Source organism: Myxocyprinus asiaticus, chromosome 6 (genome assembly GCF_019703515.2).
Source record: "Myxocyprinus asiaticus isolate MX2 ecotype Aquarium Trade chromosome 6, UBuf_Myxa_2, whole genome shotgun sequence".
Classification (NCBI taxonomy): Eukaryota; Metazoa; Chordata; class Actinopteri; order Cypriniformes; family Catostomidae; genus Myxocyprinus; species Myxocyprinus asiaticus.
The window spans coordinates 12,080,879-12,108,783 of record NC_059349.1 but is presented as its reverse complement, the minus strand read 5'-3'; the positions used below and the strand labels follow the sequence as shown (position 1 = coordinate 12,108,783).

Below are 27,905 nucleotides of genomic sequence, written 5' to 3'. Positions count from 1 at the left end.
CGGTCTGGAGGGATTCAACCTCCTAGCGCCTCTCAGGAACCTGATAATCAAGTCATGCTTCCCCAAATACTTACCATCTACTGCATCGTGATGTGCCAAAATGGTGGCTACATACACCTTCAAGGTGGAAGGGGACAGCCGCCCCTCCAGCCTCTCCTGCAGGAAGGCAACTGTGCATCTCTGGGGGTCTTCGCGTCGGGAAAAACACCACTTAGCAAACAGACGCCACTTCAAGGCATACAGGCACCTCATAGAGGGAGCCCTAGCCTGAGTGATCATGTCTACCACCGCAGATGAAGCAAACAGGTCTACCTGTGCTCAACTGAATCGACTCCAAATCAGCTGGACCACCTGGCGGTGGAGTCTCCACTCTCCCCTGAGCACAACCTGTCGTGACAGCACGTCCACTGCAGTGCTGAGGTCACCCGGGATATGAGTGGCTTGCAGTGACTTGAGGCACTGCTGACTCCAGAGGAGGAGACGGCGGGCAAGTTGTGACATGCAACGGGAGCGTAGGCTGCCTTGGTGGTTGATGTACGCTACTTTCGCCATGTTGTCCGTCCGGACCAGCACATGCTTTCCCTGGATCAATGGCCGGAGCCTCCGCAGGGCGAGCAGTACTGCCAACAACTCGAGGCAGTTGATGTGCCAACGCAGCCGTGGGCCAGTCCAAGAGCCGGTGACTGCGTGCCCATTGCATATGGTGCCCCAGCCCATCTTGGAGGCATCTGTCGTAACCACGACTTGCCTGGAGACCTGCTCTAGGGGAACCCCTGCCCGTAGAAATGCTAGGTTGGTCCAAGGGCTGAAGAGACAGTGACAGATCGGCGTGATGACCATGCGATGTGTCCCGCGACGCCATGCCCATCTCGGGACTCGAGTCTGAAGCCAGTGCTGAAGCAGTCTCATATGCATCAACCCAAGCGGTGTGGCCACCGCTGATGATGCCATATGCCCCAGGAGCCTCTGAAAAAGTTTCAGTGGAACCTCCATCTGAACACCTTCAGACAGTTCAGCACCGACTGTGCGCGCTCATTCGTGAGGTGCACCGTCATCGAGAATGAGTCCAACTCCAAACCGAGAAAAGAGATGCTCTGAACCGGGGAGAGCTTGCTCTTTTCCCAGTTGACCCGAAGCCCCAGCCGGCTGGGAAAAGAGCAAGATCCCTGTGCATGCACAACACATCCCGAGAGTGAGCTAGGATTAGCCAGTCGTTGAGATAGTTGGGGATGCAGACACCCACTTCCCTTAGCGGGGCAAGGGCTGCCTCTGTGACCTTCATGAAGACGCGAGGGGACAAGGACAGGTCAAAGGGGAGGACCTTGTACTGGTACACTTGGCCCTCGAAAGAAAACCGCAGGAAGGGTCTGTGTCGAGGTAAAACCAAGACGTGGAAGTAGGTGTCCTTCAGGTCTACCACCGCGAACCAATCTTGATGCCGGACGCTCACTAGAATGCATTTTTGCATCAGCATCTTGAATGGGAGTCTGTGCAAAGCCCGGTTCAGTACTCGCAGGTCCAAGATTGACCGCAACCCACCGCCTTTCTTCGATACGTTGAAGTAGAAGGGTAGCGATCTCCGCACGCAAGGTAGCGCCATTCTCGCCCTTCACCAAATAGAAGCGGACGCCGCTGAACCTGGGCGGGTGCCTGGCGAACTGAATCGCGTAGGCGAGTAGGACGGTCCGGGTCAGATATCGTGACGGGTTGGAGAACTCAAGCCACGCATCCAAACTCTGGGCGAGGGGGACCAAGGGGACAATCACGTCGGACGTATCGGCAGGTGGGGCCTCACGGTGGTAGGCACCACGTCGAGGGAGCTCGAGCCCCATGGCCGTGCTGAGTCCAGGGATATTGAAGCACTTACCTGGCTCCTGATACCCACCATAAGATTGGCCGGGGATGGGGGAGGAGGAACATCGTCCCCACAGTCCGTCGGAACCAACCCAGTGTGGGCATGTTCGTGCCACAGCTAGGCGTGCAGGGGCGGGGGGCCCGCCGCTGGAGGGCCGAACCTGCCGAAATGGGCCGGTGTACGGTGGTACGGTCGTGACGACGGCCGTGCGCACTGGATATGTGACCCAGGGAACAAGAAAACCGCTCTTTTGTTGGACTTTTGGGTACTGCAGCCTCTTGGGCATGCGGCGAAATAAAATGAAACAAAAGATTCTCCTCCCGGCCCTCCACCTGGGGATGGAGTGGTCTGTCCACCAGCTCCAAAGTAGTGGGTCTCCTCATCCCTGGGTCACCCATTTCAGGGGCGCTTTGAAGCCTTCCTCGAGTTCTTGGTGGCCGGCCGTGAGACGGGTAGCATCTGTTTCCTGCGGTGGGCTCCACGCCGGGGCCAGGCCACGGGGGCAGGCTGTTGTTGCTGCAGGAGGACGCCCTTGGCGACGAGCAGATGGGGTGCGGGGTCTTGAGCCGCACCGGGGCAGGATGTGTTGAATAGCCTCCGTCTGCTGCTTCACCACCGAGAACTGCTGGGCAAAGTCCTCGATGGTGTCACCGAACAGGCCAACCTGGAGATGGGTGCATCAAGGAACCACGCCTTGTCAGCCTCTCTCATCTCGACCAGGTTGAGCCAAAGGTGGCGCTCCTGGACCACCAGGGTGGACATCGCCTGCCCGAGAGACCGCGCCATGACCTTCATCGCCCGGAGAGCGAGGTCAGTCGCTGAGCGCAGTTCCTGCATCAATCCCGGGTCAGAACTACCCTCATGCAGCTCTTTTAGTGCCTTGGGTTGGTGTACCTGCAGGAGAGCCATGGCGTACAGGGCGGAGGCGGCTTGTCCAGCAGCATTGTAGGCCTTAGTCATCAGAGACGACATAAACCTACAGGCCCTGGACGGGAGCTTCGGGCGCCCACGCCAGGTGGTGGTGCTCTGCGGGCACTAGTGCACCGCGAGCACCTTATCCACCTGGGGGATCACCGAATACCCCTGGCCGACCCACCATCGAGGGTAGTGAGAGCGGGGTAGCTGAAAGACCGGGATCGGGCAGTAAAAGGTGCCCCGCACGATCTTGTCAGCTCCTCATGCACCTCCAGAAAGAGGGATCGGGGCAGTGCATGGCCGTGAGCGGCGCTCTGGGCCCAGGAACCAGTCATCGAGCCGCGAGGGTTCAGGGGAGAATGGAGGGTTCCACTGTAGCCCAATGCTCGCAGCCGCCCGGGAAAGCATGTCCATCAGCTCCGCGTCGGCCTGAGACTGGGCAACCATACCCGAAGGAAGAAGCCCAGCCGAAGCCTCCGTGTCAGACTGGACGAACCCACTCTCCGATGCTGTGATCGAGAGCTCATCGTCTTCCAGGGCTCCGAATAAGAGGTCGAACTCAACCTGTGACGAGCCGGCGGTCTCATCCGAGAGCCCGATTGGGGCAAGCGAGCGTGCTGAGGAATGTGGGGTCCGTAGGGGGTTACCCGGCGGAGGTGCTCCCATTGAAGTCCCCAAATCACCCCCAGTGCTAACCGACATGGCCTCATACCCGTAGGTAGAAGGACCGAGGCGGGGAGCCACTGGGGTGGCTTGCCCTCTTAAGAAGGAAAGCCGCGACCGCATCGTTGCCATAGTCATGTTCTCACAATGAGGACATAACCCATCCACTAACGATGTCTCCACGTGGGCAGCGCCCAGACACGTAAGAAAGCGATCGTGGCCATCAGAAATGGAGAGATAACGACAGCAACCAGGAATAATACACAAACAGAAAGGCATCTTTAAAAAGATGTTCCATGAGTGCCACTCTTTTAGTCAGAAAATATACTCTTTTTTAATATACTCTTTTGTTCTGCCGAAGCGACCAGGGGCGTTCTCTGCACTCCACGGGTGCAGAGGGGAAGAAGCCGCTGAAATGCACCTTAAGATCCAGCAGTTTGAGGTGAAAGTAGCAAGATTGGATTCAGTGCACTGAACGCAACTGCTCGGCTCCGAAGAGAAAATCTGAATGTGTGGTTGCGAGCCAGCACCTTTTATACCCATATGTCCGGAGGGAGTGGCATGCAAATTCCACTTGCCAATTCCCATTGGCCTTTTTTCAAAATCAGAGGTGTTTGGGGCTCCCAAGAGTGACCCCTAGTGTCACTACATCGACAAAATGTCGAGTGAGTGACAGATAGGGAACCAAGATTAATAAATATTATAAAAGTAATATTTATTGTTAGTTCATGGTAACTGATGTAGTTAACTATCATTAACAAATGGAACCTTTTTGTAAAGTGTTACCCAGTTTTCATTTTTGGGTAAATCATCTCTTTGAGAGAATAAGTCAATTCTCACCAGTTGCAATAAAACGGCTGTTTAATATTGACAAAATACATTGAAAATTTTAACAGATAAAATCCTGAGAGAACCTTGCTGCTAAATCAGTTATGTTTTATATTCAAAACAGATATGCATATTAAAGGTAGATAATGTTTTCATTGTGTGTGATTTATTAATGTTATAGTATTAATATTATTATAATGTATATAGTTATATACTTATTAAAATGGACTGATTCACATGGCAGAGAAAATACCTCAGATACGTACATTAGATGGAGCGCTAGAAAGATGAAAGGTGTAACTGGTGCATAAGTCTGTTTTAAGCATTTTTCTTCACTCTACAGATGGTATTATTACACAAAGCATTTTTGCAATTTCTGCCTTTCTTTCTGTATTATGAGGGAGCGCCACAATGTGGCGAGACTAAATGAGAGCTCTCCAATGTTGCACGCTTGCAATGAAGACAGTTTTGTTGATTATAAACAGGAGCAATAGTTTATCACATCGCTCGCTTATAGAGACATGGCACAACACCATTCGCATGTCCAATTAACAGGTTTATACCCGTTTATATATGTAAAATCTAAAGTTCAGTAAATATGTGCTTCCTCACTGCTCGCACTCACAAGCTGCTGAAAGCTGCATGAGTGAAGGTGAGAGGGAGAGAAGGTGACGCAATAAAGGGAATTCACTGCATTTTGAAAGTGAAACATGCAGGAATGATTACAATTGTGCTCAATCCCCACAATCCTGCTCTATTGAGATAACATTCGTTACTGAGATTTTAATCAGGCTACTTGTCCGGTCAGGCAAGTAAAATTATCTTTAACTTGCCTGTTCTAAATTTCACTTGTCCTGGACAAGCGGATAAGCATTAATGTTGAGCCCTGATGGTGTCTATGGCAGGAAACCACGAAGGTAGCTTCTGCTTTCCAACAAAAACATTGCTGCACGCCTGAAATTTGGCAAAGACAGACACTCCACAACGCTACTGGGAAAATGTTTTGTGGACTGATGAAACTACTGTAGTCTGTCTGTCTGTCTGTATGTACTGTATGTATTTCATGTTAATTTTTTTTTAACTAATTGGTAAGTAGCTGTGTAATCCGCAGGATAATGTACAGTCATCTGGTCATAATTGCAACATAAATCTATTGTGGGTGATATAAGACCCCTCCAATTCCCTGGATTTATATTTGCAATATCAATGGGACAATATATATGTAAGGGATACTAATTTTCTTCTCTTCTTCCCTTTTACAGACACTGAACTACTGTACCGTAATCGTGAGGGTGATGTTGTCAAACTCAACGTGCTGACCAACTCCACAGAAGTTCTTGTGAACCACAAGATGTTTGAGAGTTTCCGCAACCAGGTACTTACCGTTTTATAAATAATAGTGCAGTATGTGGCTATGAAGATATTTTGTTTTTAAAGAAAGGAAACAGTCTCTGCTGTAGATGTTTGATCTTGAAATAGTAACATTGGATCCAAAGATGAATGATTGAAATTTTTTTTTAAAAAAATAATTATTGATGTACTTTTGTTTGGTTTCAGGGATTCTACAAACCCACCAAATACCAAGTGTCTCCTGATCTAAAATATGTGCTGTTGGCCTACAATATTGTGCCGGTAAATGCTTCAGGTCCTGTTTTATAATGGACAAATGTCTCTGTTACAGTTTGAGGTGTTTGCTGAGGCAAGCATCATTATTACCATTGCTTATACGGGTCAGGGATTTGAACAAACCCCTAACCTTAAGTATTCGACTTTATCGCGTAACTCACGTGCTACTGCCATGAATGATACCTCAAATCATGTGTCTTATTGAGGAGAGGTGGGCTGTTACATTTCTAAGAGATTGGACAAATGATTTTTAGCTGGCAGACAGTATTTTTTTGTGTCATATCTCTTTGTAAAAGATGACTTTTCTGTTTGTCTGTTTTCTTTGCATTGTAGCTTTATCAATTTTCCTTCATGGCCTATTACATCATCTGCAGCCTTGAAACTCCGTAAGTCCTTTTGTTATGACTGAACTCTCTCCACATTCTCACTCTTAATTGGTTTTACTCTGATCCTGATCACTCACTTTGGATGGATTGGATGGAGCTACTCTGGAGAACTGAATTGTGTGTAGCACCGCCATTTAGTCTGTTTTCTATGAAATGACATCATTGGTGCCTGGGAAGCTCAGCAAGTAAAGACGCTGACTACCACCCCTGGAGTTTTCCAGGGCGTGCTGAGTGACTCCAATCAGGCTTCCTAAGCAACCAAATGGCCCGGTTGCTCGGGTGGGTAGAGTCACGTTAGGTTAACCTCCTCGTGGTCGCTATAATGTGGTTCCCGCTCTTGGTGGGGCGCGTAGTAAGTTGTGTGAGGATGCCATGGAGAATAGCATGAAGTCTCCACACGCGCTACAGTATGTCTCCGCGGTAACGTGCTCAACAAGCCACATGATAATTTGTTTTTTGACCGGATTGACGGTCTCAGACGCGGAGGCAGCCGAGATTCGTCCTCCGCCACCCGGGTTGAGGCGAGTCACTACACCACCACGAGGACTTAGAGCGCACTGGGAATTGGGCATTCCAAAATAGGGAGAAAAGGGGAGAAAATGTAAAAATAAAATAAAAAATGACATCATTTCCCCAGCGCTGGCCTTGTCTGTGCAAACATAATTTGTCTTCAGTTAGAGCATTTGTCCTCTCTGTTCTAAATTATTCTTTACTCTTGGCCTTTAACACGTTAGAGAATTTAGATTTTTTTCCATGAAATACATTAACACTGGTAACTGCAGTAATTAGACATCAAACAGGTCAAATACTCACATACAGTTCTGCTGTTCTTGATAAGAGTTCCTGTTCTTGTTATACTCTGTTTTTCACAGGGAGAAAGTGGAACTGACCCCTAATGAAGTACAGAACACTGCACTGCAGTATGCTGGATGGGGCCCCAAAGAACAACAACTGGTAAGAAATTTACAAACATCAACATACTCAAATATACAATTGAACTAACAATAAGTATTAAATTAATAAACCCTACAATAAGTAATATCATATAAAAACAATATTTAAGGGATAATGAACAGTCAGCCAGTCATTACAACAGAATGAAACTCCAACAGGGTGATCAGGACCCCAAAATGAAACAGATGGGTCTTGTATCACCCTGAAGGAGTTTATTTTGTGATATTGACTATTATCTCAATTATTACATTATTACCAAATAGAACATTATTACCAAATGAACATGAATAATTAATGTGAGTTAAAAGAGAAGGCGGAGTACTAAAGATATGAAACTTGCACAGTGCAGAAGATTTGTTGCCAACAGTCAAATATACAGTTTAGTGGTCATTATGCAAAAAATATTTGATTGCAGAATGCCGCAATTGACCAACCAGAAATGAGTACATATACTGTACAGTACTGTGCAAAAGTTTTAAGCAGCTGTGAAAAATGTTTCTATAGTAGTGATGTGATTTTTCATGAATCATTTTATTTATCAATTAATTTCAGTAAACATAAAAAAAATTAAAAAACAATATTTGGTTTGACCACCATATGCCTTAAAAACAGCACCAATTCTCAGGTGCATTTGCGCACAGTTCCCTATCTGTCACTCACTCGACGTTGCGTCGATGTAGTGACACTAGGGGTCACTCTTGGTAGCCCCAAACACCTCTGCTTTTATTGAAAAAAACTAATGAGAATGGGCGAGTGGAATTTGCATGCCACACCCCCGGACATACGGGTATAAAAGGAGCTGGTATGCAACCACTCATTCAGATTTTCTATTCGGAGCCGAGCGGTTCTATTCATTGATGCTGAATTCCTCCGTGAAGTTCACACGGAACTCAGCTATGCGATTCAGTTCACCAGGCACCCGCTCAGGTTCAGCGGCATCTGCTTCACCTCGGTGAAGGACGAGAACGCCGCTACCTTGCGTGTGGAGATCGCTACCCTTCTGCGCATGGGCGCGATAGAGCCTGTCCCTCCAGCCGAGTTGAAGAAAGGGTTCTACAGCCCTTACTTCATCGTACTGAAGAAAGGTGGTGGGTTGCAACCAATCCTGGACCTGCGAGTACTGAAACAGGCTTTGCACAGACTCCCGTTCAAGATGCTGATGCAAAAACACATTCTAGCGAGCATCCGGCATCAAGATTGGTTCGTGGCGTTAGACCTGAAGGACGCGTACTTTCACGTCTCGGTCTTACCTCGACACAGACCCTTCCTGCGGTTTGCCTTCGAAAGCCAGGCGTACCAGTACAAGGTCCTCCCCTTCAACCTGTCCCTGTCCCCTCATATCTTCACGAAGGTCGCAGAGGCTGCCCTTGCCCTGTTAAGGGAAGTGGCCATCCGCATCCTCAACTATCTCGACGACTGGCTAATCCTAGCTCACTCTCGAGAGTTGCTGTGCGCACACAGGGACCTCGTGCTCCGGCACCTCAGCCGACTGGGGCTTCAGGTCAACTGGAAAAAGAGCAAGCTCTCCCCGGTTCAGAGCATCTCTTTTCTCAGTCTGGAGTTGGACTCAGTCTCGATGACAGTGTGCCTTATGAACGAATGCGCACAGTCGGTGCTGAACTGTCTGAAGGCGTTCAGACGGAGAGCAGCGGTTCCACTGAAACATTTTCAGAGGCTCCTGGGGCATATAGCATCCTCAGCAGCGGCCACACCGCTCGGGTTGATGCATATGAGACTGCTTCAGCACTGGCTTCAGACTCGAGTCCCGAGATGGGCATGGCGCCACGGGACACATTGCGTGGCCATCACGCCGATCTGTCACCACCTCTTCAGCCCTTGGACCGACCTTGCATTTCTACGGGCAGGGGTTCCCCTAGAGCAGGTCTCCAGGCACGTCGTGTTTACAACAAACGCCTCCAAGACGGGCAGGGGCGCCGTATGCAATGGGCACACAGCTGCTGGCTCCTGGACTGACCCACGGCTGCGTTGGCACATCAACTGCCTAGAGTTGTTGGCTGTACTGCTCGCCCTGTGGAGGTTTTGGCCGTTGATCCAGTGCAAGCACGTGTTGGTCCGGACGGACAACACAGCATCGGTAGTGAACATCAACAGCCAAGGCAGTCTACGCTCCCATTGCATGTCACAACTCGCCTGCCGTTTCCTCCTCTGGAGTCAGCAGCACCTCAAGTCGCTGCGAGCCACTCATATCCCGGGTGACCTCAACACCGCAGCAGACGCGCTGCCACGTCAGGTTACCCTCAGGGGGGAGTGGAGACTCCACCCTCAGGTGGTCCAGCTGATTTCGAGTTGATTCGGTCAAGCACAGGTAGACCTGTTTGCTTCCCGGGAATCCTCCCACTGCCCGCTTTGGTATGCCCTGACCGAGGTACCCCTCGGTATAGATGCACTGGTACACAGCTGGCCCCCTGGACTACGCATATACACGTTTCCCCAGTCAGCCTACTCAGGGAGGACGAGGAGCAGATCATCCTAGTAGCACCCTACTGGCCCACCTAGATGTGGTTCTCGGATCTCACACTCCTCGCGACCCACCCCCCCCCATATATTGGCAGACATGAGCAGGTAAGTTCTGGGACAACTGGCCGGGAGTACCGCTTGCGCATGGTGCCTTTCCCCTTCCTTGAGGTGAAGACATGCGCTCTTGATTCCCAGTCGTGTTCACAGACTGTGATCCCTGGATGACTTTCCTCCTTAGCCCTCTGGCAGCTGAGTTTGCGGAGAAACTAATGAGCCCCTGTACTGAGGTAGGTGGTCCACATATGCTGGTTCCCCGAAGGAGACCCCATGTGATATCTTCTGCAAAATTGTTTCCCTGACAGCAAACTGTGTCTTCCTTGGGCAGAGGCCCCTATGCCCCTGGTTGCCATGCTCTGTAGAAACTCCTCCCCCTTCGGGTAGGACCTACCATGGGACCTCTCCACATGACATACTTCCGACAAGACTCGGTAAGACCATGTGACGTATTCCACTCAAAATACCTCCCTCTTTTTGGGCAGGGTGTGGTCTCTGCAGTGTCTTCCCCTTGAGAGGGACACCCCGTGACGCAGACACTTATGGCTCCCAGTCAGTTAACAAATTCCACTCTTTTTGGGGAGAAAAGAGAGGGAAAAGAGGCCTCGGCTGGGCTACCCTGTTCCTATAGTTGGGCAGTCGACTTGTTCCTGATGTACCATTCGATGCTCATAAGAGGGTTGGGGGAGGTTATGTGACAGCCTGGTGCGCTGGCTACGAGGCACACAGCAGTCTGCCCGTCACACACCACCAGTTCATGCAACACAGTTCAGCTAGTTGTGGTGTTTTGTATAAGGACCCCTTAGTGTCACTACATCGACACAACGTCGAGTGAGTGACAGATAAGGAATGTCTTGGTTACTTTCATAACCTCCGTTCCCTGATGGAGGGAACAAGATATTGTGTCCCTCTTGCCACAACGCTGAACTACCCGCTGAAATGGCCGGGACCTTGTCTCGGCTCCTCAGCACAAAACCTGAATGAGTGGTTGCATACCAGCTCCTTTTATACCCATGTGTCCGGGGGAGTGGCATGAAAATTCCACTTGCCAATTCTCATTGGCCTTTTTTCAAAAAAGCAGAGGTGTTTGGGGCTCCCAAGAGTGACCCCTAGTGTCACTACATCGACACAATGTCTCGTTCCCTCCATCAGGGAACGGAGGTTACGAAAGTAACCAGGACATTCCTTATCTGTCACTCACTCGATGTTGTGTCGATGTAGTGACACTAGGGGTCCCTATACAAAACACCACAACTTAAAGTAAGTACTTTTACGAAAGTATCCAGGATGTTTTTCAAGGTTGTTGACAGATATAGAATTTGCCACAGTTCTTCTATGTATTAAGGATGTCTCAATTGCTTCTGTCTCTTCATATAATCCCAGACTGACTCTTTGTTCTATTTATATTCTATTCTATTTGTAAAAAGAATGTTTGGCAATCAAAAAAAGTAGAAATATTTTAAATAACCGTCTTAACCCTTGTGTGTCAATAAAAAAAAAGTTACTCAGGTCCTTAGAAGACAAAAATGTCAGCATCAAAAAACTGCCATAAAAATATTATATATATATATTATTTTCCACTTTCACTGACTTAGATTTTTTAACCAACATCAGTCCTGATCATAACTACCAAATATTCATTTTCAGGATTTTAACCGTTTAAATGCCAGTTTGTTTACATAATGCCACTGTTGTTTTTTACACACACACACACACACACACACACACACACACACACACAAACACACACATACAAAACACACTGTATCATCCATACCAACACACCCACACAATTTTAGCTGCATCATTTATTCAGTTGGCCTGCAGTGCTCTATAATACAGCAAACAGAAAATAGGGGGAAAGCATGTATTTGCTCCATAGGCTAAACATTGAAAAATGGTGCCATCTGGTGGAAAATATAAAAAAAAATAATTTTGAAGCCAGGGCTCTGGAATGAAAGCATAATATCATAGAATTCATGATGTTATGCTTTAATGGCACTGGGATCAAATACTGCAGTTTTAATGGGTTTCAATGGGGACATTTTTGTCATGAAGTTCCTGAGTGTAACTATTTTGTGTACACAGTGTATTATAGATGTATTATAGGAACTGAGGTTGAAATATCAAAATTCCCCCAAAAATACACACCTTTGGCAAAACATAAACACAGCCAAAATGATCGAAAAACAAAAATGAAAAAGACAAAAATGTCCCGAAGGTCACACAATGTTTAAGATATTTTTTTCTGAAACATCTAATGTGCCTAAGATGTTTGCACAGTACTGTATATATACAGTATAATATACTATACCAGCGTTGTGGTTCTCGCTCTCGGTGGGGCGCGTGGTGAGTTGTGCGTGGTTGCCGTGGAGAATAGCATGAAGCTTCCACATGCGCTAGGTCTCCGCAGTAACGCACTCAACAAACCACGTGATAAGATGTACGGATTGACGGTCTCAGAGGCGGAGGCAACTGAGATTCATCTTCCGACACCCAGATTGAGGCGAGTCACTAAGGCACCACGAGGACTTTGGGAATTGGGCATTCCAAATAAAAAAACAAAAAGATTAACATTTGAAAATCACCCTTTGATATACATTGATAGAATGTTCTGCATTCAAAATGTAAAATGTCATTGTAATATTTGTATACTAAGTTGTGATTGGGCATTCATTAATTTATTCTGTTCAACATTTAAATAAATAAGTGTAAAGTCTAAAGCAATACCTGTACAGCACTGCATTTAAAGGTCTGAGCTAGTCATATTGGCCTGATTGTTGAAGTTCTCTGAGTTGCACTGGCAGAGATGAGGCAAAACCTTTAGTAACCCAGTGACAGATGGCACCAGCATGGCTCTGTTCCATATATGAAGATCTGAGGTTGATTTTGGAAGGTGTTTGCTAAGGCAAGCTTAGCAAAGCATTGTTACTATTGTTCATTCTCAGGGTTATCAAGTATTAAACTTTGACACATAACTTGCACCGTTTATGCTATGGACATAAATGATGCCTCAAATTGTGTGGCTTGGATTGTGTTGAGAAGAGGTGTGCTATTACTTTTCTAAGTGATCTGACATGCAATTCTGGTGAACGATAAAGCAGGTGGAAAACTGTCTTAAACTTACATTGACCAAGAGTCATGGGTCTCCAGACTCCGGAATATATAGGCTCCGGAATATCATAAGAGACATGGGAAATTGTTGTGCCAAGTTTTGCATGGACAAGCACCACTTATATTTTCTTTGTAAAATTTAAAAAATGTACAAACACACTCCTATCATACAGGCAAACAGAAATATTACTGTGTTGTTTATTATTAGCATACTCTGTTGTTTGAGTAATATAATCTTTTGGTTTTAGTCAACTAGAAAAATGAAGTGCCTCAATGTTTGCTTTCTGTTTATACTTACAAACATGCATACCAGCTAACACAAACCTCCTAAAAACACAGTAATTGTATTGCATTATCATAGTCTTACACAATCATACAGTTTGTGTACATATATGTATATATATTAAATACAATATATTTAGTTTGTTTTTGGGTGTTATAAACAAAGCACACGCACACGTGTGAGTGAGTTATGGAGCATCAGGTGTGTAATTTTGTTTGCGCCCACACGTTGCCCCATGCCCAGTGCTTCCCTGACGTCTGCAGCAATTAGTTTTCCATGAATGAGCAATCAGCAGTGGCCAGCGCAGCCAGAACCTACACTGAAGGTCACATCCAAGATTCCTCCAGGGAAAGAGAGCGAGACAAATAAAAATAACATGATGGATAAGCAGAGATAGAGATGCAGAGGGGGAGACGCTGTACACCACAGGTGTGATGGAGGAGAACTTGTACACAGCAGGACAGGGGCTGAAAGAACCAATGAGGTTTGAATTGTGATGTGTTCCAAAACTTACCCTCCATTCCAAACAGCATAAATCAGCCTATCAGCCATGTTATAGAGTTGTTCCCAACCAAAACGTTCAAAGTGCCTTTGAAAATGAAAAATATAAATTTTCTGATGCATCGCAATCTTCACTTGAACAATCTCTATATAGATTCTTAAATCCCAAGATCTCCAGTAAATCATTTGCATATTCAATCAAATTTCACTGTAAGCAATTGGCTACTCACCACTGAGTAGTAGGTCTATAGTGGTGATGAAATTCAGCACAGAGATCCTTAAAAATCATTACCGGTTTTTAGCATGTGTTATATAAATCAGTGTACAGTAAATACTTGTAAATACTGTAGTACAAATTATGCATGTAAACAAAAAACATGTAGCAAAATGTACAGTATATATGCAATACAATATATGCAATTCAGAGACACCCTATTTATTGATGGAATACATGGATTGTAATTTTTTTTTTTTTACTATGATGTGACCAAAATGATAAAAAACACAAAAAAAAACAATGATACAATAAAATTATTAAAATTCAAATACATTTTCGTAATGCACCTAGTTAGAAGCTCCCCTGTTTAACAGCATTAGCTGAGAGAGAATTTATATATATATATAGAGAGAGAGCTGGATTGGTAATCTGGCATACCGGGCATTTTCCCAGTGGGCCGACACACTTTGGGGCCAATCAGGGGCAGACTGGCCATCAGGAGAACCGGGCCGGCCGCTATAAGCTGAAATGAGCTGCTGCATTATGCAGAATGGGCCACAAAACGGCGCCGTGATATGCCGAAGAGGGCTGCGATATGCAGAAAATGACAGTGACCTTGATATATATATATATATATATATGCATGCAAAATGGACATTATAACTGAAATACACACATATGAATCAGAAACAAATTAAATCAAACTTGGAACTGGAACAAATTGAGAGCTTGTGATTCGTAATCGAATAAAATCTGTATCAATACCCAGCCCTAGGACTGACTAATTTAACATCGTTGTTTGACTTTTACTGACACCTAGCGGTGTGGATGCAGCATAAGGTTGCCAACTGTCCCCTATTAGCCTGAACGTCCCGTATTTTGGCTGAAATAATGAGTCCTGTATTTTACTGTCAAGACACTGGACAGTCTATGATCCCTTAAAATGCTGCCTACATTTTTTGCAGCCTTTCTTCTCTTAATCAGTTTTGTCTGCTGTATCTGGTTTCCTTCTCATTTGACTCTCTATAGCAGTAAAGGAGTGATTCATTCTGTTCATTATCCCATCTAAACCCACTAATGACAGAATACTGATCCATTATCTATCTCTCTGCCTGCCTGCCTGTCTGTCTGTCTGTCTAGATATGTGTTTCATTTGCTCTATTCACCTTCATAGTAAAGTGACAGTTTTTAGATAAATGCTTCACAAAAACAGATAAATACCAGGGCACAATCTCAACCGTTAGTCATTGGCAGTACAAAAACAGATCATGATTCATGAATACTACGGCAATAAGATAAAACTGCAGGTTTAGACTAGAATTGCATCTCCTTCCTGAGCTTTTTTTGCTGTAAAAACTCAGGAGTGGGGACCTTTTGGTTTTTGCACAGAAAATGTTTAGCCTGAGTATTTCACATTTTGCCTGAGAAATCTTTGATTTCTTCACCTTCTATTGCATTAAGAGTCATTATTGAGCTGCATTGAAAACCAATCAAAATGCATAAAGTCTTTATTATTTTAATCTAATATTCACCTTAAAAACCTTGTCTGATTACATTTCACTCGCTTTTGGCACCCCCCGCTGGAAATTTCACTGGGAAACTGCAGCCAAATGTGTAATGAAGCACGCAATTTAGTTTTGCAAATATGTTGCCACAATCACGTAATGTTCATAAGACCAGGCTGTAAAAAACAGTATGGGTTGCAGCTAAATCTTTGGCAGTTTAAATATTTTGTAGGTCAGATTTGATTAATATATGTATAAAAAAAATATTTAAAGCTGGAAAACATCCAGAAAGGCAGAAGGTGAAAGGCTACATCTGCTTCTTCCCATCTGGGACAAATTTGATCCGTTACGAAAAGAGATGTAACGATTTTGTTTAAATGGTTATTTCTGTTAAAAAATCTACAAAAAACATATTTTTAATATGTTTGTTTTGATGTCCTTGACAAAGTTACAATCGTATAATTACAAACACATTATTTACCTGTCAAAAATGACCTGAAAACAATAAGAGGGTTGACATGTCCACAGTCATTATCCATGTCGGTTAAATCGATAATTTAAATGAGCCAAATGCAATTAAACCACAAGTTCACAACGGCCAATGTTGCATTCATAACACCTAGGATTTATAATTGTAACAGAGGTATGTGATAATTGCAACAATAAAAAGTCTCTATTATGGGCAAAGATACTGTAGATGATGTTTCAAGAGTTTGCCTTTTTCAGTCATGATTTGTTATATAAATAATATATGCTGGACAAGCATGTCTCTCTATAAGTTCGGCGGAGCATGATTAAGCAGCTGCATAAATCCCACCAGAGCTTTGCCACAAACACGCCACCTCTTTCACAGCTGTCAGTCACTCTACTGACAATCTGACGCCAGCCCTGATTACTGTAGCATCACATCACTCCACACCACAATTATGTATTATATTTATTGTGTAATAACCTTTTTATATAAGCAGTAAGTCACTTTAGGGCCATGCCATGTTTTTAATAAAGTCACATATGAAGGGTTTTCTGGGACTGTTACAACTTTTGCTGTGTCATGTAATATAGACATTGTAAAATGTAGAGTTACCGATACTTAGTCAGTTTTAACATGATCTTTTGTTGACTCATACTTTTATCTTCCCTGACAGATTTTCATCTTTGAGAATAACATCTACTACAAAGCGAGAGTGAACAGTCCATCAATCCGCCTGGTTTCTACGGGCAGTCAGGGGGTCATATTTAATGGACTGGCTGACTGGCTTTATGAAGGTAAAGCCCCATAAGCATGAATAATAAAGCCAGTGGAGTGTGTGTATGTAATAAAAGAGCTGCTGTGATTGTGAATGTCTTATGTGTTTACTCTGGGAGAAGGAAGTTTTTATTTGTACATACTGCATTTGTGCATGTCTGACCCACCGCTCAGACTCAGCACTATTCTTCTGGAGTAGTATGAATTTATTACTTTTTATTTCTTTATAAACAAGTGTATTGACGGAATATTTCTCATTTTGACCATGTGAAGGTGAATAGGATGTCAAGATTATCCTGTCTTTGTCTCAGTTCTGGACATCCTGAACATGTTCTAGCTGGGGCTGTCGATTTAACATGTTAATTTAGTGCAATTAATTATATAAAAAACAATGCATTAAAAACTATAACGCAATTAATCATGCGCCCTGACCTATGCGTAAATTCCGTATTTAAAGTGTGTATTTTCCTACCATTGGAGCAATTCAAGTTTTAAGTACATGTAACTTTGTGTTTTGAGGAGCCATGTCAGCAGGGGGCAGTTAGTATGCCTTAACAAACCTCACAAGCAGCGCAGCCTTAGAATGAGAGCCAGTCACACAGGACACGTTCTTGACAGCTAGATGTCGCACAACAGAATGTAGGGATCTCAAGAGGCAATTTTTATAGTTTTAACTACTTTTAACTTGACACAGCGTCCTAAAAATGCGGCACTTGTGATGCTGAAAACCAGTGAGATGCTCCAAAAGCTTCTGTCTAAGTCATATTTACATAGACTGACAATTAAACATAGTTCAGTCATGGCAACTCTGAGAAAGAATTAGCATGTGAATGTGGGTATGACATATTGATAGGATTTTGGTCTTGGCGGACTAGATCTGCTAAGCTGCTACTGCTGCTGCTGCAGAGCATGTGCAGAGACTTGCTACTGCTAGAAAATACACATGCATACTGAGTTAAACATGTGGACATGCTGATGCTGCTGTACAATTAGAAAAACACAAGACATGCTGCATCGAGCATGTATTACATGCTACTGCACAAATACACATAACAAACAATTCCCCAACAAAGAAAGGAAGCTGCAAAAAATGCATTTACTGTGACACAAACACAACCCCCAACCACGCAGATCTATCGCCAAGACTTATGTACTGCTGCTGCTGCTCTGAAGAGCCATGTGCACAGAGTGTATGCTAGCTAGGTGTGCCTTGGCCACAGGCCAAATGGTGAAATGCTATTGAACAAAATTTCTATGTGTGCCTCAGCCTGCTTAGCCGAATAGCTTAAACAGCTAGTGACCAAACCATAGCGTGTACCTGAGCCAGGAAAGCCCAGAGATTAAGTAATGACTTAAACTAGCTATGTGTGGATTTATTTAATCTAATGACCTATGATTGCGATGTGTGCCAGCCAGATTTGGCTAAGGCTTATCTTGTTAAAGACATGCTTCTATGTGTCATGGCCAAAAGCAGACTTTACCATGCAAGCTAATAGAAGAAAAAGCCCCAGCAACCACAGCAAATAGCATTTTCAGAGAAAAAACTCTCGCAGCATGCTGCAGAGAAACCATCTTATCTTCAAAACTGAGACAAACAACATATTGACTTCTTGAATGTTAGACTTGCCTCAATCCGGGTGGTGGATGATGAATCTCAGTTGCCTCCGCATCTGAGACCGTCAATCCGTGCATCTTATCACGTGGCTTGTTGAGCACGTTGCCACGGAGATGTAGCGCGTGTGGAGGCCCATGCTATTCTCCGTGGCATCCATGCACAACTCACCACACGCCCCACCGAGAGAGAGAACCACACATTATAGTGACCACGAGGAGTTTACCCCATGTGACTCTAACCTCCCTAGCAACTGGGCCAATTTGGTTGCTTAGGAGACCTGGCTGGAGTCACACAGCACGCCCTGGATTGGAACTCGCAACTCCAGGGGTGGTAGTCAGCGTCAATACTCGCTGAGCTACCCAGGCCCCATAACATATTGACTTCTAAAGCCACTTTTTGCATTGTCTAATCAATGATTTACTCATCTGTCATCTGAATTATTATATGTATTATAACAGACGTAAAATTCTTTGAATTATGTATTATTTACAGTATATTGAATTTGACTAATACATCATCATGTCATATAATTTATTCAATTATAAATGTTAATCGATTGACAGCTGTAGTTCTAGCACAAAACATAATTGCAACAAAGAATATTTCAGGGTGAAGTGTGTAATTTCTGCGCCACTAGCATCATCAAACGGAACTGCAAAAATAATTAATGTTTTCAAACAGGTTTCCCAAAAACTCCCCCTGCCATTGGATGAACAAATAGTCAGTTGGTGGCATTGGTTGACCCAATGTTGCTGTGTCAAACCGATCAGGATGCTCAAACAAAAATCTACTTTTTGAAAGTGCCACACTGTTTTATATTTTTCATGGGAATCAACCTATGAATGGCTTACTTATAGTTGTCTTTGCATATTTATCTGGGATATGAGAAAGTATTTCAACATCAAAAAAGGAACTTTAACTATGACAAAAGCCATCACTTTTATCTCAATTCATACACTCATCACTTGATCACAAAATGAAGAGAAATAGTTTTATGAATAAGATCGAAGCATTAATGCGGGTGTCGGTCTGAAAACGTTTAAGGACTTACTGAATGTTAGTCAAGAATTAAAAAGCAGCCAAATATGTAACATTCCTCAATCTTTAATTAAAACCCTGAGTTTTAATTAGATCATAAGCATATATAATCAAAGATAATATCAACTGTTAGACAAACACCACATTGAGATGAAAATTTTCCAATCCTTGTTAATAAAATGTAGATAATTATTAGAATTGTTTGTGTATGAACAGCAGAGGGATGTGAACTCCAGGTTAAATCTTTATATAATCCATTGTGCAACACTGGGATTTGAGCCAGTGTACAAATATAATCTCCCACAATATCTTGGGATTTTATTATTCATAATAATTGTGTTCATTAGGACTATGATTATTATGGCATATAGTTTTTGCTTTCTCCATTGTATCAAGTGTTTAATTATGTGTGTGCAAAATTCATTATTAAAGGAGTCTTGGTGTCTTGGATAGTATGATCATGTGAAAGCAGTGTACCAAAACTCTTAAAACGGATGCCTTGGACAACTGTCAATTATACAGTTTAGCAGCCGTTAAACAAAAATATTTGAGAGCAGAATGCCACACTTGACTAATGAGAATAAAGTATACCAGAGAGTTGTATAATAATATAGTTTTAGTCTCCTTTGTGTGTGTGTGTGTGTGTGTGTGTGTGTGTGTGTGTGTGTGTGTGTGTGTGTGTGTGTGTGTGTGTGTGTGTGTGTGTGCGGTAATGGGTTCAGGTAAATCATGCCAGCAGTTAGTGTGGAGATTGTGCTGTTGTTCAGAGCAGATCAGTGTCACAGTAAAGCAGCAGTGCAGGTTTGACACTCACACACCCGAGTGTTCATTTATCAAATATGACATTTTCATCAGGACGTGTGGAGTGGAACTGTGCTACTGCCACTGAGTGATATTAAATAATCTTGGCTAGTTTATAAGCAGACTATAAATTAGATTGATGCCATAAATTGAATGACTATTTGAAGTATGAACAATTTAGACTCCTTTCTACCTTTTTCACCTTTAAACCATATAAAATCTTGCAAATCAAACCAGTTTATCGTTGTTACACCATTACACTCTCATTCTGCCATTTTTATGCTATTTTCATCATGATACCTCTTAGATGTTTTACCTCAGGGCTCTGGAAGCTATTTATTTGTTTTGCTGACCACATCTACTTTTGAGGCATGTCATACATGCTGTTAAATGGTGTAAAATCACTTCCCCCAGAGTCCCTACAGACATTCACAGATGTGTACTGTCACTCTCTCACACTCCAAAAGGTGCAAGTGATTTCCTTGGCATATCTTCTTCCGAGAAAACACACAACTCCTTACAATTTAGAATATATTGAAATGTGTTTATTAGTTAGTAGTTTTTGTCGTTATGATTCTCAGCTCTATAGTATTATCATTTCCTGCTGCATGAGAGCACCACGGCTGCATATTTGTTTGTGGCGTGTGATTAGCAGTTTCATGCTCAGTAAATGGTTTTTTTCCTGAATTAACATCTCTGTCTGAGGCTATACTTAATCACATGCTCCTACTATGGCTGTTATTCTGCACTCTGTAAAGGATCTCTACTGCCATCCTGTGGTTTCACATTTTTAAGACACAAAACATTTTTTTTTTTTTTTTCAAAACAGACAGAACAAGAGGTAAAATTGCCTCACAGAAACTTAAAGGAAAAGTTTTACAGGTACTCACCCCCATGTTGTTTCAAATTTCTATTTTCTTTTTTCTGCGAAACACAAAAGGAGATGTTAGGCAAAATTTCTGTTTTGGAAAAGCTGTTCTTTTCCATACAACGAATGGACCAAAAACCACCACAGAAGTACAATAAAAGTAGTTCATACGACTTTTGCACTATATTCCAAAATATATAGCGATCACTTGTATTACTACTACACTACTAAAGCTAGGAAAGCTTTAAACTAACAACTTCAGCATTAAGGCTCATCACAGCTGAGAGACACAACAGACTGATTCATTAAACAAACTCAAGGTGATTACCTCTTACCAGACTTTCCACATTGGAGAGGACAAAATGGCAGAGGACATTGCAGTTTCTATAGTGAAAGACTCTTGCGCACCGGCTACCGTGAAATAGGGAGGAATACCCCCGCTTGGACAGCTATTTTTCCACTGAGAAAATAGGATGCAGTTGACAAAAATTACATTATCTTCAGAAAGCTAACTAACAGACTACAGCATCATCAACAGGTGATCGCACATGCTCCATCTCTCTCTCTCTCTCTCTCTCTCACACACACACACACACACACACACATACACACATACATATCCTTTTTTCTCCAGTAACATGTTAGAAACAGCCCAAGCCATGATACTAGTAGTTCTGAAGTGATGTTTTTGAGAGGCTTGGACGCATTTGTTTTGAACCAGCAATGGCAAATTCTGATCCATCTTGTAAGAAAGTAGTTTCATGCACAAATGCGTTTTTTGTGACGTACTAATGTTTTCCAAATTTTTTAACATTTACTTGTTCACTGAACTGGTGTATATAAGCAATATCATGCTCGCAATCGTGCTATATGGCCCTAAATCAGCACTGTTGTACTCGGCCTATGGCCTCATGCCTGCGGCCGAATCACAGCAGTGCTGATGTAGGGCCATATAGCACTCTTGCTCGTGTGATATTGCTTAAATATATATATATATATATATATATATATATATATATATATATATATATATATATATATATATATATACTGTATATATATATCTTTCTGGGAGTAGGAAAGTGCTTATAATGATTTGGAATGACATGAGTGTGAGTTAATGATGACAGAATTTTGTGGTGCTGTGGTGCTAATGCTGGTGTTACAGGTTCAAGTTTGTCATGTCATGTCCTGGTCCGTCACAAGCAATGCATTTTAAAGACACTGTGTCAAGTTAAAATAATCTAACTTTTAAAAACACATCTCAAAACCCCTGCATTCTGTTCCATTGTGTTCCGTCTAGCTGTGTTTAAACACAATCATACGTCTTTTGTAAACACCCCTTAAGAAATGTGTCCAATCTGGGTCAGGTCAACCCGAAACCAGCCTAATTACAGGGCTTCCTTTAAACCAATTAGATGACTAGCCAGTTTAGAAAATATGTAGTTTGCTCACCCCTAATTTAATCTTCAGATGTTTCTTATCAAGACTTTGTGTCATAGAAAACAAAATCAGCCATGCCAGTGTTCCCCTCATCTAGTTCAGGGTTTAACTGTTTCATAATAACTTAATGAGCTCTGGAGGTCCAGTTTGCTGGTGTTACATGCAGTCATATTTCACATTCTCTGGTGTGATGGCCGTGCTGGTGCTGCTTTAACTCAGCAGCTGTCAGCTTTATAGAGTGATGGATGAGACTCCAGAGACAGAGGACTAATGCCAAATTGATGCAATAAATCGCACGTGCTGCTTTTTGCTCTTGTTGCAGTTATGTATTTTGCAGCGTGCCCTCTGCCTGTATTGCTTAAAAATAAATGTAATCCTCTAATGCATATTAGCGGCTATGGATCTGTCAAAAGTACGGTCACTAAGCAGCAATGCTCTAAACTTGCAGGACATGCGTCACTTGTTTGTATCCAGTGTTGAAAGTCTTTCATAGAATATGCGTCTAATGCAGCATATTTGCAGCAGATTAAATTTTGTGTTTATACATTTTTTGTTGTTTCTTTGTTGTTGTAGAGGAGATCTTCCAGAGTCATATCGCTCACTGGTGGTCACCGGATGGTCTCAGACTGGCATATGCCACCATCAACGATACTCTGGTGCCCAGGATGGAGATACCCATGTTCACAGGCACACCGTATCCCACCGGACAAGAGTACCGCTATCCTAAAGTAAATCTCTGCTGGTTCTTTCAAAGATTAAACCAAGGCTTTGATGTGATGTCAAAGCGAATTCCAAATGATATTTTTGCACCTTTGAAGGTCACTGCAGGAAAGAAATGCTAGATCCTTACAAAAATTAAGAGTTCATGGCAAATTTGCCACAAACTCGCAAACTGGTATTCACGGTCATTTTTTACCAGAAGTGTCAGGTTTGTAGCTTTTTTTTGTTTGGTTTTGGTTTTTTGATGATGATGATAATGATACAATTTCTTCTTCCCTGAAGTAAGAACAATAAAATTATGCATTTCTTTTGGGATTTAATGCTATTTTGATCTTATTTACATGTACATTTCTAAATGTTTCCATTAATTTACAAAAACAAATAAACACATTTTTGACATTTTTTAATATATATTTGGATGTATATTTAGACATTATCAAACTATTATTTGACAAAGTTTAGTATTTTAAAATGTATTTGAAGTGTCAGTTTTTGCAGTTAATGTCATTATGCTTGCAATCAAACCTGACCATGATGTTACAAAGAGAAGACACAGCATAAGCATTTTACCACCAATAATTTATTTCAAATATATAAATTTGATAACTGAAACTAAATGCAAAATAATGTCAAGAAAATGAACAAGAAACAGAAATTAACTGCAAAATTCTGAAAATTAAATTAGAGTATAACAAATCAGAGTAAACATTTTTCAATTTTAAACTTTCTATAGTAAAAATGTTGCTCTGAGGATGTTTAGAGTCTCACCCTGTAATTTCTGTCTGTTTTTCTGCATTGTGGCTGATTTATTGATTGTATTTGACTCTGTTTTTTGGTCTATCCCATATATTTTCAATGGTCAGCCAATTTTGACCATGAATACCAAAGGTGTTTTTTTCTTTTTCTTTTTGCAACCACTTATACTTATCGAATCAAGCTCATTTTTTTGTATTTATTTTTTTTATGTTCAGATGGCAAATGGAGGAAAAGTTACCAAGTCTTGTACTGCTCAGATAAAGGAAACCATTTTTATTAAATGAGGAAAATGTATTTCAGTCAAAAATGACAGAATACCATAGGAGGGTTAACCCTTTAATCAGTTCTTTAGTGACCCCGGACCTCATTCTACCCTTTTTACCTAATACATTTTTTTTTTTAGTTAAACCCCCACCTCTTTAGTATTCCTAAAACGTTCTCTTATGAACAGTGTAACAATTTATAAAATGGCAAAAAAAAAAAAAAAAAAAAAAAAAAGAATAATAATACATTCTAAATACACATTTACCAAAGGTGTATAAGGTCATTAGTGACCTGAGATATGTAATAGTGTCATAATTTATATTTGCACTTCTATAAATCATGTTTTTATGATTATTTCAAATCTATATAAGTTTACTATCACAGGATATCTATTTATTTTTATCTGAAGACAAATGATTGCTATATAGCTATACAAGTGACTACTATATCATGTGGATTTTTTGCACAACAATAGTGAATTACCAATATCCCATATGCATGTACACATGCTATTTGTTACTCAAGGTGGTGCAGTTGTTTCAGTGGTTGACTTGATTTATATTTGACATTGCTGTTTGATGAAGATGCAACACGGAAGAAAACTATAGCAAGTGTAACACATGAACATGATTATATGACTATTGTCATTTGGAATTCTGTAAGTTGTATGTCTATTTAGACTAAATAAGAAAATACATATGTGTAGCTTATGTGTAGCTTATGTGTTACGTGTAGCTCAGTATGTTTTTGACACTCAGTTGCGTTAAAGACCAAAGGTATGTAATAATGTTTGGCAAAACACCCATGCATTTAAGGGTTAAGATCTTACCTGGTATTTTAAAAACCCTCAGTTGCTCTATGACTATCAACAGAAAGTATTCCTTACAATTTCACATATTTTCATGTTTATTTGTTTGTTTTTAACAAATATCACACAAAGAGACAGTATGCATGTACAAATCTGAATTAAAGACACAGATTAATATTTGATGCAAAATGTTAATTTATCTCAACAATCTTAACATAAGCATGAATCTTGCTGCTATGTTATCAATGTAGTACTCTGATTCATAACATTTTAGTGAATACAACTTTAAGTAATGCTCTGTACCAAAATATTTAAACTTGCTCGCAAACCACAGCGGTGTCCGATTTGAGAGCAAATTGTTCTTTTGAGTCAATTTTCAAAAGGTTGCAACAATTCACAAATTTGAATGATCTCTAAAATCAATATCCAGTAATCACAAATGATAGGAAATGTCATGGAAATAAATTGGTCAAACATTGTGGTAACTGGACACACATATTGCAACGTCTCGGTTACTGTTGTAACCTCCGTTCCCTGATGGAGGGAACAAGAAAATGTGTCGATGTAGTGACACTAGGGGTCGCCCTTGGGAGCCCCAAGCACCTCTAATCTTTGAGAAAAGGCCAATGAGAATTGGCGAGTGGAATTTGCATGCCACTCCCCCAGACATACGGGTATAAAATGAGTTGGATCGCAACCACTTATTCAGGTTTTGTGCTGAGGAGCCGAGACAAGGTCCCAGCCATTTCAGCGGATAGTACCGCATTGTGGCAAGAGGGACACTCGACGTTGTGTTGACACTAGGGGTCCCTATAGAAAAACGCCACAACAGCTGGTCCGTGTTACGTGAACTGCCTATGCAGGTGCAAGCAAGCTGCTGCGTGCATCATAGCAGGTGCATCAGTCCGCACGTAACCTCCCCCAATGCCCCACAAGACATCATGTAGTTCCCCACATCCCAGAGGGGGGGAAGCGATATAACTAGCGTGGGAGCAGGCCGCGCTAGCCGTGGCCATTTCTCTCTATGTTTTCGTATGAATGTGTATTTGCGCAGCCCCCGGGGCCAGCTGTGTGCCAGCACATCTGTCCTGAGGGGGACTCCCGTCAGGGAATACCAGAGTGGGCAGTGGGAGGATTCCCGGGAAGCGAACAGGTCTACCAGTGCTTTACCGAATCGACTCCAAATCAGCTGGACCACCTGGGGGTGGAGTCTCCACTCTCCGCTGAGCATTGCCTGCCGCGACAGCACGTCCGCTGTGGCATTGAGGCTGCCTGGGATATGAGTGTCCCGCAGCGACCTCAGCCGCTGCTGACTCCAGAGGAGGAGATGGCGGGCGAGTTGCGACACGCGACGAGAGCGTAGGCCATCTTGGTGTTTTATATATGCTACTGTCGCTGTGTTGTCCGACTGGACCAACACATGCTTGCCCCGGATCAACGGCAATAGCCTCTGCAGGGCGAGCAGTACAGCCTGCAACTTGAGGCAGTTGATGTGCCAACACAGCCATGGTCCTGTCCAGGAGCCAGCGGCTGCATGCCCGTTGCACACGGCGCCCCAGCCCAACTTGGAGGCGTCTGTGGTGACCACGACATGTCTGGACAGTTGTTGTAGGGGGACTCCTGCCCGCAAAAATGTAAGGTCTGTCCAAGGGCTGAATAAGTGGTGGCAGAGTGGCGTGATAGCCACGCGATGTGTGCCACGGCGCCATGCCCATCTCGGGACTCGAGTCTGAAACCAGTGCTGAAGTGGTCTCATATGCATCAACCCGAGCGGTGTGACCGCTGCTGAGGATGCCATATGCCCCAGGAGCCTCTGAAAGTGTTTCAGTGGAACCGCTGTCTTCCACCTGAATGACTTCAGGCAGTTCAGCACCAACTGCACATGCTCGCTTGTGAGGCGCGCTATCATTGAGACCGAGTCTAACTCCATGCCGAGAAAAGAGATGATCTGAACCGGGGAGAGCTTGCTCTTTTCCCAGTTGACCCGAAGCTCTAGATGGCTGAGGTGCCTGAGCACCAGGTCCCTGTGTGCACACAGCAACTCTCGGGAGTGCGCTAGAATCAGCCAGTCGTCGAGGTAGTTGACTATGCGGATGCCCACTTCCCTTAACGGGGCGAGAGCTGCCTCTGCGACCTTCGTGAAGATGTGAGGGGACAGGGACAGGCCGAAGGGGAGGACCTGTAGTGATATGCCTGGCCGTCGAAAGCAAACCCTAGGAAGGGTCTGTGACGAGGTAAAACCAAGATGTGAAAGTACGCATCCTTCAGGTCTACCGCCGCAAACAACTCTTGATGCCAGACGCATGCCAGATTGTGCTTCTGCATCAGCATCTTGAACGGGAGTCTGTGTAAGGCCCGGTTCAAAACTCGCAGGTCCAAGATTGGCCTCAACCCACCGCCTTTTTTTGGCACGATGAAGTAAGGGCTGTAGAACCCTTTCCTCATCTTGGCTGGAGGGACAGGCTCTATCGCGCCCTTGCGCAGAAGGGTTGTGATCTCCGCACGCAGGGTTGAGTGTGAAGTGGATGCCACTGAACCGGGGCGGGCGCCTGGCGAACTGAATCACATAGCCAAGTCGGATGGTCCTGGCCAGCCACCACAACAGGTTGGAAAGCGCTAACCATACGTCCAAGCTCCGAGTGAGGGGCACTAAGGGAACAGTCGTGTCTAACGTACCTGTGGGTGGGGCCTCGAGACGGGGGGAGCAGGGGACACCATGTCGAGGAGCCTTGCTTAGTCTCGAACTCGTGGCTGCTCTGAGGGGGCCCAAGAAGCACTTACCTTACTCCATGTACCCGGTGTCGGGGGGGTTAGCGACAGGGGAGGAGTGACTTTGTGCCCGTCCTCGTAACTCATCACAACTGCCTGGCCATGGGTGTGAGTGTGGTGCGGTCGGGTGCACGAAGGCGGGGGGCCTGCGTTCGCGACGTCCAAGTCGCAGGTGCTCAGTGTCCGGTCACCGTGATA

The 27,905-nt window shown here is 43.5% G+C and overlaps 1 protein-coding gene across 3 annotated transcripts in view; it reads left to right on the top strand.

Moving 5' to 3' along the window:
- Positions 1-27,905, top strand: part of dpp6b (dipeptidyl-peptidase 6b) — a 182,431-nt gene that overhangs the window by 133,929 nt on the left and 20,597 nt on the right. For all 3 annotated transcript variants that reach the window (XM_051700839.1, XM_051700841.1, XM_051700840.1), the window contains 6 exons: positions 5,524-5,636; positions 5,819-5,893; positions 6,221-6,273; positions 7,146-7,227; positions 16,525-16,645; positions 22,964-23,118. In XM_051700839.1, coding sequence (XP_051556799.1) covers positions 5,524-5,636; positions 5,819-5,893; positions 6,221-6,273; positions 7,146-7,227; positions 16,525-16,645; positions 22,964-23,118 — 599 coding nt within the window. The remainder of the gene's footprint in view (positions 1-5,523; positions 5,637-5,818; positions 5,894-6,220; positions 6,274-7,145; positions 7,228-16,524; positions 16,646-22,963; positions 23,119-27,905) is intronic.